This window comes from Martes martes (assembly GCF_963455335.1).
Source record: "Martes martes genome assembly, chromosome: 12".
Lineage (NCBI taxonomy): Eukaryota > Metazoa > Chordata > Mammalia > Carnivora > Mustelidae > Martes > Martes martes.
Genome location: NC_137900.1, coordinates 18,590,542 through 18,603,844, shown reverse-complemented (window position 1 = coordinate 18,603,844; position 13,303 = coordinate 18,590,542). Strand labels below are relative to the sequence as shown.

Here is a 13,303-nt window from a genome sequence, read left to right as displayed (position 1 = left end):
AACCACTTCGCCAGCCCCAACCTTCCACCCTAAGGCAAACCATAAACAGCCCTTATCTGGACTCCTGAGGGGAGTCATAGTCTCCCGACCGGTCTCCCCATTTTCCTTCTTTATCTCTCCCCCACCCCCAGGTCTATTCTCTACACCAGAGTCATCTTATTGAAACACACTCAAGGGGCGCCTGGGTGGCTCAGCGGGTTAAAGCCTCTGCCTTCGGCTCAGGTCATGATCCCAGGGTCCTGGGATCGAGCCCCGCATCGGGCTCTCTGCTCAGCAGGGAGCCTGCTTCCTCCTCTCTCTCTGCCTGCCTCTCTGCCTACTTGTGATTTCTGTCTGTCAAATAAATAAAAGAAAATAAAATCTTTAAAAAAAAAAAAAAACAACACACACTCAAGCCTTTTCCAGCTCAAAACACTCCACTCATTTAGAATAATCCATGTCCTTACTCTGGCCTTCAAGACCTTGTAAGATCACACCCCTGGCCAGTTCTGTGACCTCCCTGCCTACCTCGCTCTCCCTCACTCAGAGTTCCGACCATGGTGGCCTCCATGTTTTCCTTAAATACTCCACCCACCCTGTCACCTACACGCCTGTGTATGCATTGCCTCCAGGTCTCCCAATGGCCAGCCACTCTCTTCATTCAGCTTTCCGCTCAAAAGTCGTTTCTCCAGTGAAGCTGTCCCTCATCATATGGAATACAGCCCTACTGCCCCCTTCAGGGTCTTTACCTTTGGCTGTTTGGGTACTTCCCGCCATCTAAAATCACACTACTTCTCTGCCTACTCATTTCTACTTGAATTCCTCCACTAGAACATAAGCTCCAAGAGGGTAAGACTTTGGTTGATCCCGTTCACTGTTACATTCCTAGTGCCTAAAGCCTGTATCTGGAACACAGAAAGGATTAAAAAATTACTTGCTACACTGAGAAATGAATGAAATGCTCTTTGCAGCAATGCAGAGGCAATAATTCTCCTGGTGGAAGCTAGTTCATAATCTAGGTTCGCCTTATTCAGAGTGGCAGCCAAGAGCAATTTACACGTATAACTCATGTTAGTTAGTAAATTATCTGCTAAAACACAAGGGAAGTACAAGATTAGGCAAGTATAGCATTAGGAAAGCAAACACATTAGGTTTTAAAAACTGTCAATACACGAACACATTCTTTCTGTTTTGTTATTTGTTCATCAATTAAAAAAGGAGTGACATACCAACGAGTGGATTTTTTCTTATATCCAGAACGACCAGAGTTCTGTTGGTTTCGAGGGCCTTTAGTAAAGCCTTTGCTCCTTCATTGGTGAGGCCACACTGCTGCAGGTCAAGTGCTTTTGAAGAAAGACAAAAGGTCACTTGCCAACTCTACACAGATTTGACACACATACAACTCTCGCGTATTCATGTAAAAGCTCATGTAAGATTTCTGTACAAGAAGTCATGGCAGGTTTTTAATCTTGGGTGTTGAAGAAAGAAAAATAGAAAAGTACATACACACACATATAATACAAAATCCAATAAAAAATTCTTGGATGAGGGGCACCTGGGTGGCTCAGTTGGTTAAGCGACTGCCTTTCGCTCAGGTCATGATCCTGGAGTCCTGGGATCAAGTCCCGCATCGGGCTCCCTGCTCGGCAGGGAGTCTGCTTCTCCCTCTGACCCTTTCCCCTCTCATGCTCTCTCACTCTCTCTCTCCTCTCTCAAGTAAATAAATAAAAATCTTTAAAAAAAAAAAGATTTAAAAAAAAAAAAAAAATTCTTGGATGAGCCATGACCAGCCTGCTCTTGGTACCAATAAATGAGCCAACATATTTTATAATTACAGAGGTAAAGAATAACTCTAGATAGTCTGTGAGTGAAAAACCTCACAAAAGGGGTCTCAAGTGGTGCCTGGGTGGTTCAGTGGGTTAAAGCCTCTGCCTTCGGCTCAGGTCATGATCCCGGGGTCCTGGGATTGAGCCTTGCATTGGGCTCTCTGCTCGGCGGGGAGCCTGCTTACCCCTCTCTCTGCCTACTTGTGATCTCTTGTCTGTCAAATAAATAAAATCTTAAAAAACAAATGTGGCTCCTCAGCAAGGATGCTAGTGGCAGAGTAAACTTCACAGGCAAAAGCTGGGTGGAGCTCAGAGAACACGCTGCATACTTTTGATACGCTCTTGAGTTCCAAATCACTCTTAAAACTAGTTAAAAGGAAAAAGCCAAATAGCAGATATGTAGTAATTGTTAGTTTTAGAAAAGAAAAACAAAGAAAGATGTCTAAGAGGGTGTAAATAATAACGAATCCGAAGAATGTGTGAATAGGGAACATATGCTAAGAACTTACCATGAAAGAATGACAGTCAAGAACACTGTCTTGAAAAGGTCAAAGAACAGAACAAATGATCATAATACTAGTAGTTCTAAGGCTGAACAATATACTCATTTAAACCAAAGGGATCATCACAAAAGCACAAGTATAAAAAACACTACCTAGGAGGAAACTATCATATGAGTCCTTTTTCTTTTTTTTTTTTAAGATTTTATTTATTTATTTAACAGACAGAGATCATAAGTAGGCAGAGAAGCAGGCAGAGACAGAGAGAGGGGAAGTAGGCTCCCCGCTGAGCAGAGAGCCCAATGTGGGGCTTGATCCCAGGACCCTGGGATTATGACCTGAGCCGAAGGCAAAGGCTCAACCTACTGAGCCACCCAGGTGCCCTGTTATGAGCCCTTTTTAAAAAGTATTGTATAAACCATTACACTAAAGTAACTGAGGTCTTTTAAAACCCCATGACACACAGAAACAAGCCAGACATATGGAAACAACACAATGCAATGCTCGCAAACTCTTACCACAAAATGGACAAAGGATATAATTAACCAACTAGCCAAATTAATATAAATAGCCACTACATGTCACTAGTATGTAAACTGAATACAAATTAAAACAATAAAATGAGATTGTTCCATAACAGTAGCTCAAGATCACGTAACAAAAACCTTGAAAATGTACATGCTCTTCTGACCTAGCAACTAAGAATTTAACCAAAGGAAGTAAGAGACGTAGGCAAGGATGTGTATCAGAGTACTGTTTTTAACAGTGAAAACCTGCAAAGAGCTCATATATGTAGCAATAAATAAGCAAAATGGACCACGGCATATTCATATAATGGCAAGTCACTAAAAATGATGTGGGAGATGTAAATGTATGGACTTCTTAAGATGTTCATACCATATTAAATTAAAAAAGCTATAAAGTTTGGAGTAATCCCACCTGCATAAAAAAGGAGGGGTTAAAAAATAAAAAAATTTAAAAAATTAAAAATTAAAAAGGAAGAGTTATCACTTTTATAGCATTACAGTTTTTACTAGTGACACAAGCCAGCATTTGTGAGGGGAGAGGCCTCACATACACTGTTAAGGTGGATTATAAATTGGCACAGGATTTCTGGATGGGAATTCAGCAACGTGCAGTAAGTATAAAAATATGTCACATTATGAGGTGTTTCCACTTTTAGTAACTTAATCTATAGAGCTAATGCAATGGTCATAGAGATGTGTTCACTACACACTGTTCCTGACAGAGCAAAGTACAACGTGTTTAAATCTAATTGCAAAGGATTAAACTATTGTACATCAACATAATGGAGGACTACATGATGCATCATTAAGTAAGAGAAGAGCATGAAACAGTAACTGAACCATGAGTCCACTCTTCTAGTCTCTGAAGTGTATGAACATGTTTATAGAAAAACAAAACACTGAAGGTACGCTAAAATGTGTATTAAGATTATGAGTAATTTTGTTTAGTTACTCTGTATTTCCTATAAAAAGTATATGCAACTCTTAGAGAAGCGTAAAAACACAGTAAAAGGTATTGGAAAAAATAAGGCTTAAAAAAAATCCCATGACAATGGTATCAAGCCAAAAGCTAAACATACTTAACATTTAAAAAATTCTAGGATTTACCTCTAAGCCATAAATCCTCACTGAGAGATTCTGCAAAAGCACTTGTGCCAAGGTCACCAATGAGCGTGTTGCAGTTCAAGGTGATGCGCCTCAGACCAGCCATACAGTCCAGATCAGGCCTCCTGTAACGAAGACTCTCGGCCCAGATTTCTTCGTGCCTTCTCATGGTCTGATACTTCAAAGATTTAACAGGATGAAATTAAGACATCTGGATAAGGAAGCAGGGTATGCCTACTGAGGATGGCTTATCATGTCAGACATTTATACGCACGTACAAGCATATAAGCCAAGAGAGTCACCCCAAGAGGCTCAACAGTCGATTCTAGCTCAAGAGTCTCAGGGACCCAGATTCTAATTTGCCAGTGATTAGATTTCAGCCAGGGAGTGACCTGTGGCTGATTAGTTACATAAACTTTGACAATCAAATTACATTCTATACATTTTATTTTCTTTATCTGCCAAGTCAGGGAATTGGTTCTAAATTCTGTTATTCCTGAGGCTCTAAGTTCTATCATTCTGTCCTCCCATGGTTTCCAGACACTTGACTGGGCATCCTGCAGTAAACTTTCTGTAACATGGATCTATTTATTGATAAATTATATACACGAAGTTACACGTTCAGTTCTGCACATACACTTCACCTACATTATAAACTACACGGTTATTTTTTAAATACCACAAAAGGAATATAGAGGTTCTGGTATTTTCTTTCCCCAACTCAATGGATCTCACTATTTTAGAATTTGCACACCAACTTTAGAGGCCTCCAGTATGCAAAGCCAGTTTGACCTCCCTCAGGAAATTGATGGTTTGATTTTTAACCACAGATAAGAGTCGTAAAGACATATTCAGTTCTCTGTATTCATAAGACAAATTTTGGTAACAGGGAACACTGACTTTAAAAGAAAGAAATCTTATTACATGCTCAAACAACAAAAGACTCAAAGTTCCTATGCCAGTCTAAATGGAAAATCATTGGTGCTGTTTTTCTATGAACAATAATTTATAAAAGCAAAAAGTAGAAATCACAGCAAAACACTTTCACGGTGCTTATAATGTGCCAGGCACTATTTTATACAAACTAGTTCATTTAATCCTCCTAATAAAGCACAGAGGCTAAGTAATGTGTCTGTGGTCAGAAGCTATGAAGCTGGTGAGCTAGAATCTGAAACTGGGATATTTGGCTTCAGAATCCACGCTGTTGACTGTTTTCTATATCTGGGGTCAATGGACTTGCTCTGCACAGGCCCAAATGTAAATTTTTCAGCTTTGTGGGCCATAAGGTTTCCGTTACAAATACTTAACTCTGCTGTTGTAGGACGGAAACAGCCACAGTCCCTAAGTCAGCGAATGGGTCTGGCTATGTTTTAGAAACACTATAACACCCGGTGATGGGCTGTTTCCAAGAACTAAAAATACATGAAAGTATTATTTATAATGTATTATACACTAGATCTTTTATTACTATGGTTAAATGGATTACCTTTCCTTAGTGGTAGAACCCCCAACTGAAAGCTGGTAATAATCTTTCAACAAAACCAAAACTGTAATCATGTACATCAAAAGACAAGAAAAGATGTGCCATCTTGTATCAGAGTATTAATCTGCTTTAATCACAGAATATGTTTTCATGAAAGTTTAAACAGAAAGTCACCTTTAAGATCTTGGCCATGTGATCTGCTCCCTGCCATGTCAGATTACACCCCGTGAAGTTTACTGTCTTAAGAGTGATAGAGTTCTTTATACCTTGACAAATAACTAAAAGGAAAAAAAAAAAAAAAAAAACCACACACACGATAAGATGAAGAGCCCATACAGTCTGGTCAATTCTGACTTATTTGCTTTTCCTGAGTCTACCGGAGGTTTATAGCTATAGTCTTAAAATCACTATCTACAATCTTCCCAGGCAACGGATGGATTGGTGCATTCTAAAAAATGTCAGTAATAAAGGGTTATTCTAGTTTACAGCAACAGTTTAATTTTACCTAGATGCTAGAATTGAATATTCTGAACCTGGCAAACTTTATGCCCAACTAGTCAGTAAAGTACTCTGTACCTTTTGAGGTATAAGAAAGAAAAAGAAAAACCTAAAAAGCCTAAGACTCTTCCCATATATCCCTATATTCCTATTTCCAATGATATAACCCAAACTCATTTATCAGTCATCTGTCAATTTAAATGTCAACTCTAAACCCAGAGTTTCATTAGGTGCCATGCAATATACTAGAGCAATGTAAGACAGAACATGTCAAGTCTTAATCCCCTCAAATTAAAATGCAGCCTTCCTTACCACCCCAGACCACTAGTGGACACAGTGAACACACTAATTCTTCAGGACCCCAATCAACAATTACTTTCTCTGTGATTACTCCTATGATACCCCCCCCACCAACACCACTGAATTTGCTGGCCTTTTATATACTCCCGTAGCACTTTGCATGTATTTCCTATTTTAGTACATAACACGGTGCATTTTGTCATTATGATTGCATACAGATTTTTTAACTATTTAAGGATAATGATTCTTTTGTCTTTACATTTTGCTATTTCCCTTCCCATAATTATTTCTTGATAATAAAAAGATGAATGAAATAATATAGTATATATTATACTGCATATATATAGTATTATACTACATATATATAAACAATATAGTATATACTTGTGTGGCTTTTGGCTTAACATAATCTAAGTGAAAATGGTTCGGAGAGTATCCAGCATGACAAACTTTCAGTGTACAGGTGAGAGGAGACCATGGTTTGATCAGGCATGGGAGACAATCCAGGCAGAAAAGGTACAGACAGCAATTAACATGCAAGCAGGGAGATGTGAGATCAGTCTGGTTGGAGGAGACTTAAAAAACATTGAAACTTACTTTCTAAACCTCCATCTCCAATTGGGCAGTTTGCAAGAGACAGGTGCACCAGAGAGGTGGATTTATTCAATCCCTTTAATGGGAAGAAAAAGTTAAAATTTTTATGGGTTGAGTTTCCCCCCAGAGTAAATATCCAATGTTTGCAGGACACACTGGAGAAGCCTTACCTTTGTCAAGGCAGTCAAATCTCTCTCGCGCAGCACTAGTCCGTTCAGCTCCAGGTTCTTTAGTGCACTTGATATACTTAAACAGCACTTGAGAGCTTTACATAACTGGAAGGTCACATCTTTGTTTCTTATCGCAGGAACACGACTTCTGCAAACTTTACTTCTGTCAGAACCTAAAGCAAAATTATTGCAAAATATATATTATCATCGTGAGAAAGCATCTGCTCTGTGTTCTTAAAGCCCTCTTTGAGGGACACATGTAAGCTCAAAGCATCAACCACACGAGATACAGAAATATAAACTATGGGTATAGAGGCTCCTATGAAAGCAAGATGCTATATCTAATTGATGGCTTCAGGATAACCCTGAAGTTGAATCTAGAAAGGGAATGACCACATAGTCTGGGTGGGAGGAGCTTAACTGCAGAGAGAGCACCTGCGCAAAGACATCCAAGCCTGACACCTGCGGGCCATGGAAAATACTGCAGGTGGGGACGACTAAAGGCCAAGACACCAGGGGGAGGAGACAGAAATTACAAGACAGAGGTTAGCCAAAGCAAGCCTCAGATAAAAAGCCTATGGCTTTCACCCGGAAGCTGATGAGGACAGAGGCTACCACTGGCACAGTAAAGGTGCCTCTGCAGGTTAGAAAAAGGTACCTAAGTCAGACAGATTAGAAAAAGCACCTCTTCCTCAGGGCCAATTAGCCCCCTGGGGCTTGGCAGAGATTTCAAGCTTCTGGGCAGAGCACAAACCTCGCACCCCATACACAATAATCCTGTGCTGGTGAGCCCTTACAAGCATTATTTTAAGCATGTATTTTCATTTTAGAAGATCACTGAAGGGGCGCCTGGTGGGCTCAGTCGGTTAAAGTGGCGATTCTTGGTTCCGGTTCAGGTCATGATCTCAGGGTCCTGGGATTGAGTCCCCTGTTGGGACTCCATGCTGGGAGTGGAGTCTGCCTGTCCCTCTCCCTCTGTTTCCGCACCCCGCACCCCCAACCCCCGTCTCTCTCCTTCTCTCTCTCAAATAAAGAAAAACATCACTGAAGCCCAGTAAGCAGATGAACTGAGAGAAACTGAACTCAGAGGCAGCAACACTAGCTAGAAGTTGGTGAGGTGAAGCGCCTGGGAGGCGCAGTTGATTAGACGACCCAGTCTTGATTTCAGCTCAGGTCTTGATCTCAGGGTTTTGAGACTGAGCCCAGTGTTGAGCTCAGCACAGAGTCGTTTGAGATTCTTTCTCTCCCTCTGTCCCTCCGCTGCTCATGCTCTTGCTCTAAAACAAATAAAATCAAAGAAAGGAAGGAAGGAAGGAAGGAAGGGAAAGGAAAGGAAAGAAAAGAACAAAGAAGAGGAAAGCAAAGCAATGCTGGTGAGAATAAAGAAGCAAACCTAGGAGGTTGAAATCTACAGCCTGGAGCCACTGGATGCAAGAGAAAACAAAGGTTCAGGGAAGGAATTCTGAAGAGAGTGGTCTCTATGACACAGTTTTCTTACATTCAATGTGAAAGATTAGGCAAGATTAAGGACAGTGGCCTTGACTTTGAGGTCTCTTCCCACTGTAATTGCTTCTGATTACTTTGGATACATAAAGTCCCTTCAGAGGTATGGAACAGTTACTACACCTGCATGAAATGAGAGAATAATGTGACTTCTCTTCACCAGGGGATAAACTGAAATGTCCTTGCAGAAGAGATAACAGATGATGTGAAACCTAGAGCCTAGAAAAAGCACATGACAATTGTTCAGATTTTTTTGGTTTTGGTTTTAAAGATTTTATTATTTATTAGTGAGAGAGAGAGAGAGAGAGAAGTAGGCTCCCTGCTGAGCAAGGAGCCCGATGGGGCACTCGATTCTAGGATCCTGGGATCATGACCTGAGCTGAAGGCAGACACTTAACCAACTGAGCCACCCAGGTGTCCCAAGTGTTCAGGTCTCTAAAAAATATATCCATAGTCGCCTTCTCTCCTGGATCTTCACATCCTGTGTCCTGGCTACTTTGTCTCAGCTTGTAAACATACTCAAGTGGGTCCATTTTATTTTCTATTTATTTTTTTATTTTAAGGATTTTTATTTATGTATTTACTTGACACACACAGAGAGACAGCAAGAGAAGGAATACAAGCAGAGGGAGTGGTAGAGGGAGAAGAAGGCTTCCTGCTGAGCAGAGAGCCCGATGCGGGGCTCGATCCCAGGATCCTGGGATCATGACCTGATCGAAAGGCAGACACTTCACTACTTAGCCACCCAGGCGCCCCAAGTGGGTCCATTTTTTAAGATTTTATTTATTTATTTGACAGACAGAGATCACAAGCAGGCAGAGAGGCAGGCAGGGGGCAGGGGCGGGGTGGGGGGGGGAAGCAGGCTCCCTGCTGAGCAGAGAGCCGGATGTGGGGCTCAATCCCAAGACCCTGGGATCATGACCTGAGCTGAAGGCAGAGGCTTTAACCCACTGAGCCACCCAGGTGCATCCGACAAAGTGGGTCCATTTTAAAAAACATCCTTCAGGCTTAGGATTTTCTAGATCTTCTTTGTGGGTTATCTCAGTTTCTCCCATATCTCAAACATTCCCCCATAAAGCCCAGATCTGCACCTGCAGCCACGAGATGTCTAGCAGACATGCTGGGATGCCCCGCCGGGCCCTCCTAAAGCATTAACGATGAAGTGAGATTTTTCTCCCAACCCAAATCCCCTCCTACTGTGCTCTGCGCCTCACAGAAAGATGCCACTATAAACTGTCACCCAAGCTTGCTGCCCTCCCCCCAACTAGTCACCAGGACCCGTCCATTCTATCTCTTTGATCTCTGAAATCCAGTCCTCCGTTTCTATACCTTAATTTGGGCTCTCAGATTACTATTTGTCCTCCTCCCAATCAACTGCCTTCCATATGGAGGGCACAGCAAGCTTCTAAATAAAAAATCCATCTCATCATCCTTGTGTCTCCCACAACCATCGGGATAAACATCCAACTATTTGATAGGACAAACAAGGCCCCTCCCTGTACGGCCCCTGCCAGGTTGGTTTGCAGTCTCAGGTCTCACTTCTAGAACCCTAAGTTCTTGTCCTGTACTTTAGTTTTGCCATATTTTTATATTTCTCAAACTTTCGCACGAGCAGCTCCCTTCCGCCATTTGAATAGCTTCTCACATTCTCAGAAAGGAGGCACGTCCTCCAAGAAGTCTTCCCTGAACATTCCTTTCATTGTTCTCTGCTTTGCAGCACCAGAGGTCACTTATTCCAGAACACTGACTACTACTGTGCTTGTGTTTACTTGCTGCCTCCCTCAGTAGAAGAGGAGATCCTCTAGGCCAGGAGCCTTGCCTCCAACCGTGCTTGGTGCTGGCTGAGCTCATCTGAGTGCCCAGAAACTTTATACAACTTGTGCAATTCTTTTTTTTTTTTTTTGGTCAAATTTATTTATTTTTAAAAATTCCAGTGTAGTTAACATACAGTGTTATGTTAGTTTTAAGTGTACCATACAGTGATTGAATAATTCTGTACAGTGGCGCTTGGGTGGCTCAGTTGGTTAAGCCTCTGCCTTCCACTCAGGTCATAGTCTCAGGGTCCTGGATCTCTGCTCAGTGGGGAGCCTGCTTCCCACCCCCCCCCCCCCGCCTGTCTCCCTGCCTACTTGTGATTTCTCTCTCTGTTAAAAAATAAAATCTTTAAAAATAAATAAATAAATGATTTTATTTATTACCTGCTCACCAGGTAAGTGTACTTTTAAACAACCTGTTAATTCTAAGAAGAGATGGAAAGAATAGTTTTAATGCCACTTTACAAGTGTGGGGATTATAGTTCAAAAGTAACTCGCTCAGGCCACACAGAGTCTATGCACTATAAGATGTCACTAAAAATAATACAAAACCAAAAACAGCTTTTGTTTTGTTTTTTTCCTAAGAGCTATGTCTTATTCAAACCGAAACGAGGCAAAAGGCTGGGCTGTATCAGTTTTCCAAATCGCTTTGTTCTCTGTCAGGCTAACTCATTCAGAAAACCAGGCAAGATCTGTCGAACGCTTAATGATGCCCCAGACCGCGGTGAGTGCTCTACAAGCAATAACTCCGTGCATCTTCGCAATCACCACGTAAAGCGCGTCCTGTCGGCCCACATCACGGATGGGAACGCTGAGACCTACGGGGCCGTAACTCACTCACTCCGGGCCACTGAGCTGGTGAGTCCCCGGGGTGCTGCACCCAGACCGCGGGACTGGCCACCCCGGCTGGTGCCCAGCCTCCACCGGGCACCGTCACCAGGGCCCCCGAAGCGGGAACTACAAACCTGTTTCGCCAAGCCACGGCTGGAAGAAGCTCTTGATAGAGACTAGGGGCAGATCTTTATTAATCTTGAGGGTGCTCAGGAGCGGCGCCCAGTCCACGAGGCGCAGGCGGTCGGCATTGAAGTCCAGCACGCCCTCCCGCAGGCAAGCGCGCACCGAGGGCAGCGGCACCGAGTCCTGCAGCGCGCACAGGTATTCGTAGTGCGAGAAGAAGTCGGCCGCAGCGTCGCGGCGCAGCTTCACCGAGTCGATCATGGCCAGGCGTTGGCCTCCAGGGACGCCGGCGGCGGAGACAATGCCCGCTGGCGCCCGGGAGTGCCGGGTCGCTCACGGCCGGGCAGCTGCGACCCCGCGGCTACGGAACACCCGTGGCTCAGCCGGAAGACGCAGGGTCCCCGGCCACAGCTAGGCCAGCCCCTCGACGCCGCGCTCCCGCACCGCCCCCGGCCCCCGCCGCCGGCCGTTGGCTCCCGCCCCACCGCCCTCCGCAGCGCGGGACCGCGATTCAAGCCGGCGGGCGGAGCCTGCAGGGGCGGAGCGCGGAGACGTCAGCGCGCTCGCTGTGCGTCAGCACGCAGGGGGAGCCCCGCCTCTCGTGGGGACCGGGCGTGAGGACAAGAGGCGGGACCTCCGAGGCGAGGGAGGTGCGGAAGGTAGGAGGTTTTCGGGATTTGAGGTTTGAGGAGAGGTTTTTCTGGTCGAATAACAGTGAGAAATGGATGTAGCAGCACAGTTAAAAAGTGGTCTGAAGGAGAGAGCACCCTTAATAAGGGATGTGCGAACGATTTAGTGGATGTCCCCTGCTGTCCATTAAATCTTTGCTGTGTTAATTCCTACAAGTAACTCTTCACTTCTGTAGTTTCGACTTACCTCACACGGCTGTTGGCATATTTAATGAGTTCCATAAATTCAGGACGTTATTGCGGTTACTAGTAATCGCTTTGTTTTGTGTTGACATTTAACTGTCTCATAACTAGTATTCTGTCTTCTAGCCTTTTTTTTTTTTTTTTTTTGAGTAAAGCGATAGAAGTTTATTAAATGAAGATACAGAAAAAGCTCTAGAGTGAGACGGGGTCCTGACAGGGTTGCCGTTAGGGTTGGTCTTTTATAGAAAGCTAACCAGGGAACTTAAATGCTTTTAACATTTCTATTGATATCACCACCGAGCAAGGACTATCCATAACACCTTCAATGGCTTACTTCCTTTTTAGGGTCTGGTTGATTATCCCCCCACCCCCACCCCTTTTAAAAAGATTTTATTTGAGAGAGAGAGAGAGAGAGAGCGCGAGCGCACAAGCCAGCAGGGAGAGGCAAAGGGAGAAGCGGACTCCCTGCTCAGCAGGGAGCCCGACCTGGGTCTCCATCCCAGGACCTTGGGATCATGGCCTGAGTGAAGGCAGATGCTTAAACCAACTGAGCCACCCAGGTACCCCTCTTGCAAGTGATTATCATAAAAAAGCACCCACTCCACTTGCTTGGGGCGGGGTGGCTGGACCCACCCTGCACGCCCAAGGCATTATTTTTTTCTCAAGGATTTTTATTTATTTATTTGAGAGAGAGAGGGAGAGCACAAGTGGGGACCAGGAGGCAGAGGGAGAAGGAGAAGAGCACTCCCCACTGAACAGGGAGCTCCAGGCAGGGCTCCATTAGAGGACCCTGAGATCCTGACATGAGTTGAAGTCCGTTGCTTAACCAACTTGAGTTACCCAGGCCCACCCTCCCAGGCATTATTTTAAGCACTGTTTAAGTATGAAATAATTTAATTTTCCTAACAACTCCATAAGGAATATATGATTGTATATCCGCTAAGTAGGTAGAACTCAGATAATTGGCCTCTGAACCTGCATTTGTATACAGTTTCCAGAATGGTGATAAACTTTAGGCGTTATGTTTACAGCATTCCTCTTCCACTATAGAGCCAAACTAAAATGGAGTCACTTATGTCAGGGACAAAATGAAGATGGTCAATTGCCACACATAAAGGAAACTTAATAATTACAGGAATATACAGCTCTGCTTAGAAATCAGCAAAGGACACCAGC

At 43.6% G+C, this 13,303-nt stretch overlaps 1 protein-coding gene across 2 annotated transcripts in view; it reads right to left on the bottom strand.

The window, feature by feature from the left end:
- CEP78 (centrosomal protein 78) overlaps nt 1-11,697 on the bottom strand; it is a gene marked incomplete at its 5' end in the record, with an annotated part of 32,085 nt that extends 20,388 nt beyond the window's left edge. The window contains 6 exons of one of the 2 annotated variants that reach the window (XM_080819996.1): nt 1,209-1,322; nt 3,940-4,114; nt 5,594-5,697; nt 6,815-6,887; nt 6,982-7,154; nt 11,264-11,697. In XM_080819996.1, the coding sequence (XP_080676122.1) occupies nt 1,209-1,322; nt 3,940-4,114; nt 5,594-5,697; nt 6,815-6,887; nt 6,982-7,154; nt 11,264-11,516 (892 nt within the window). The remainder of the gene's footprint in view (nt 1-1,208; nt 1,323-3,939; nt 4,115-5,593; nt 5,698-6,814; nt 6,888-6,981; nt 7,155-11,263) is intronic. The other variant, XM_080819995.1, reaches the window with a different exon arrangement.
- Between the last annotated feature and the right edge of the window lie 1,606 nt (nt 11,698-13,303).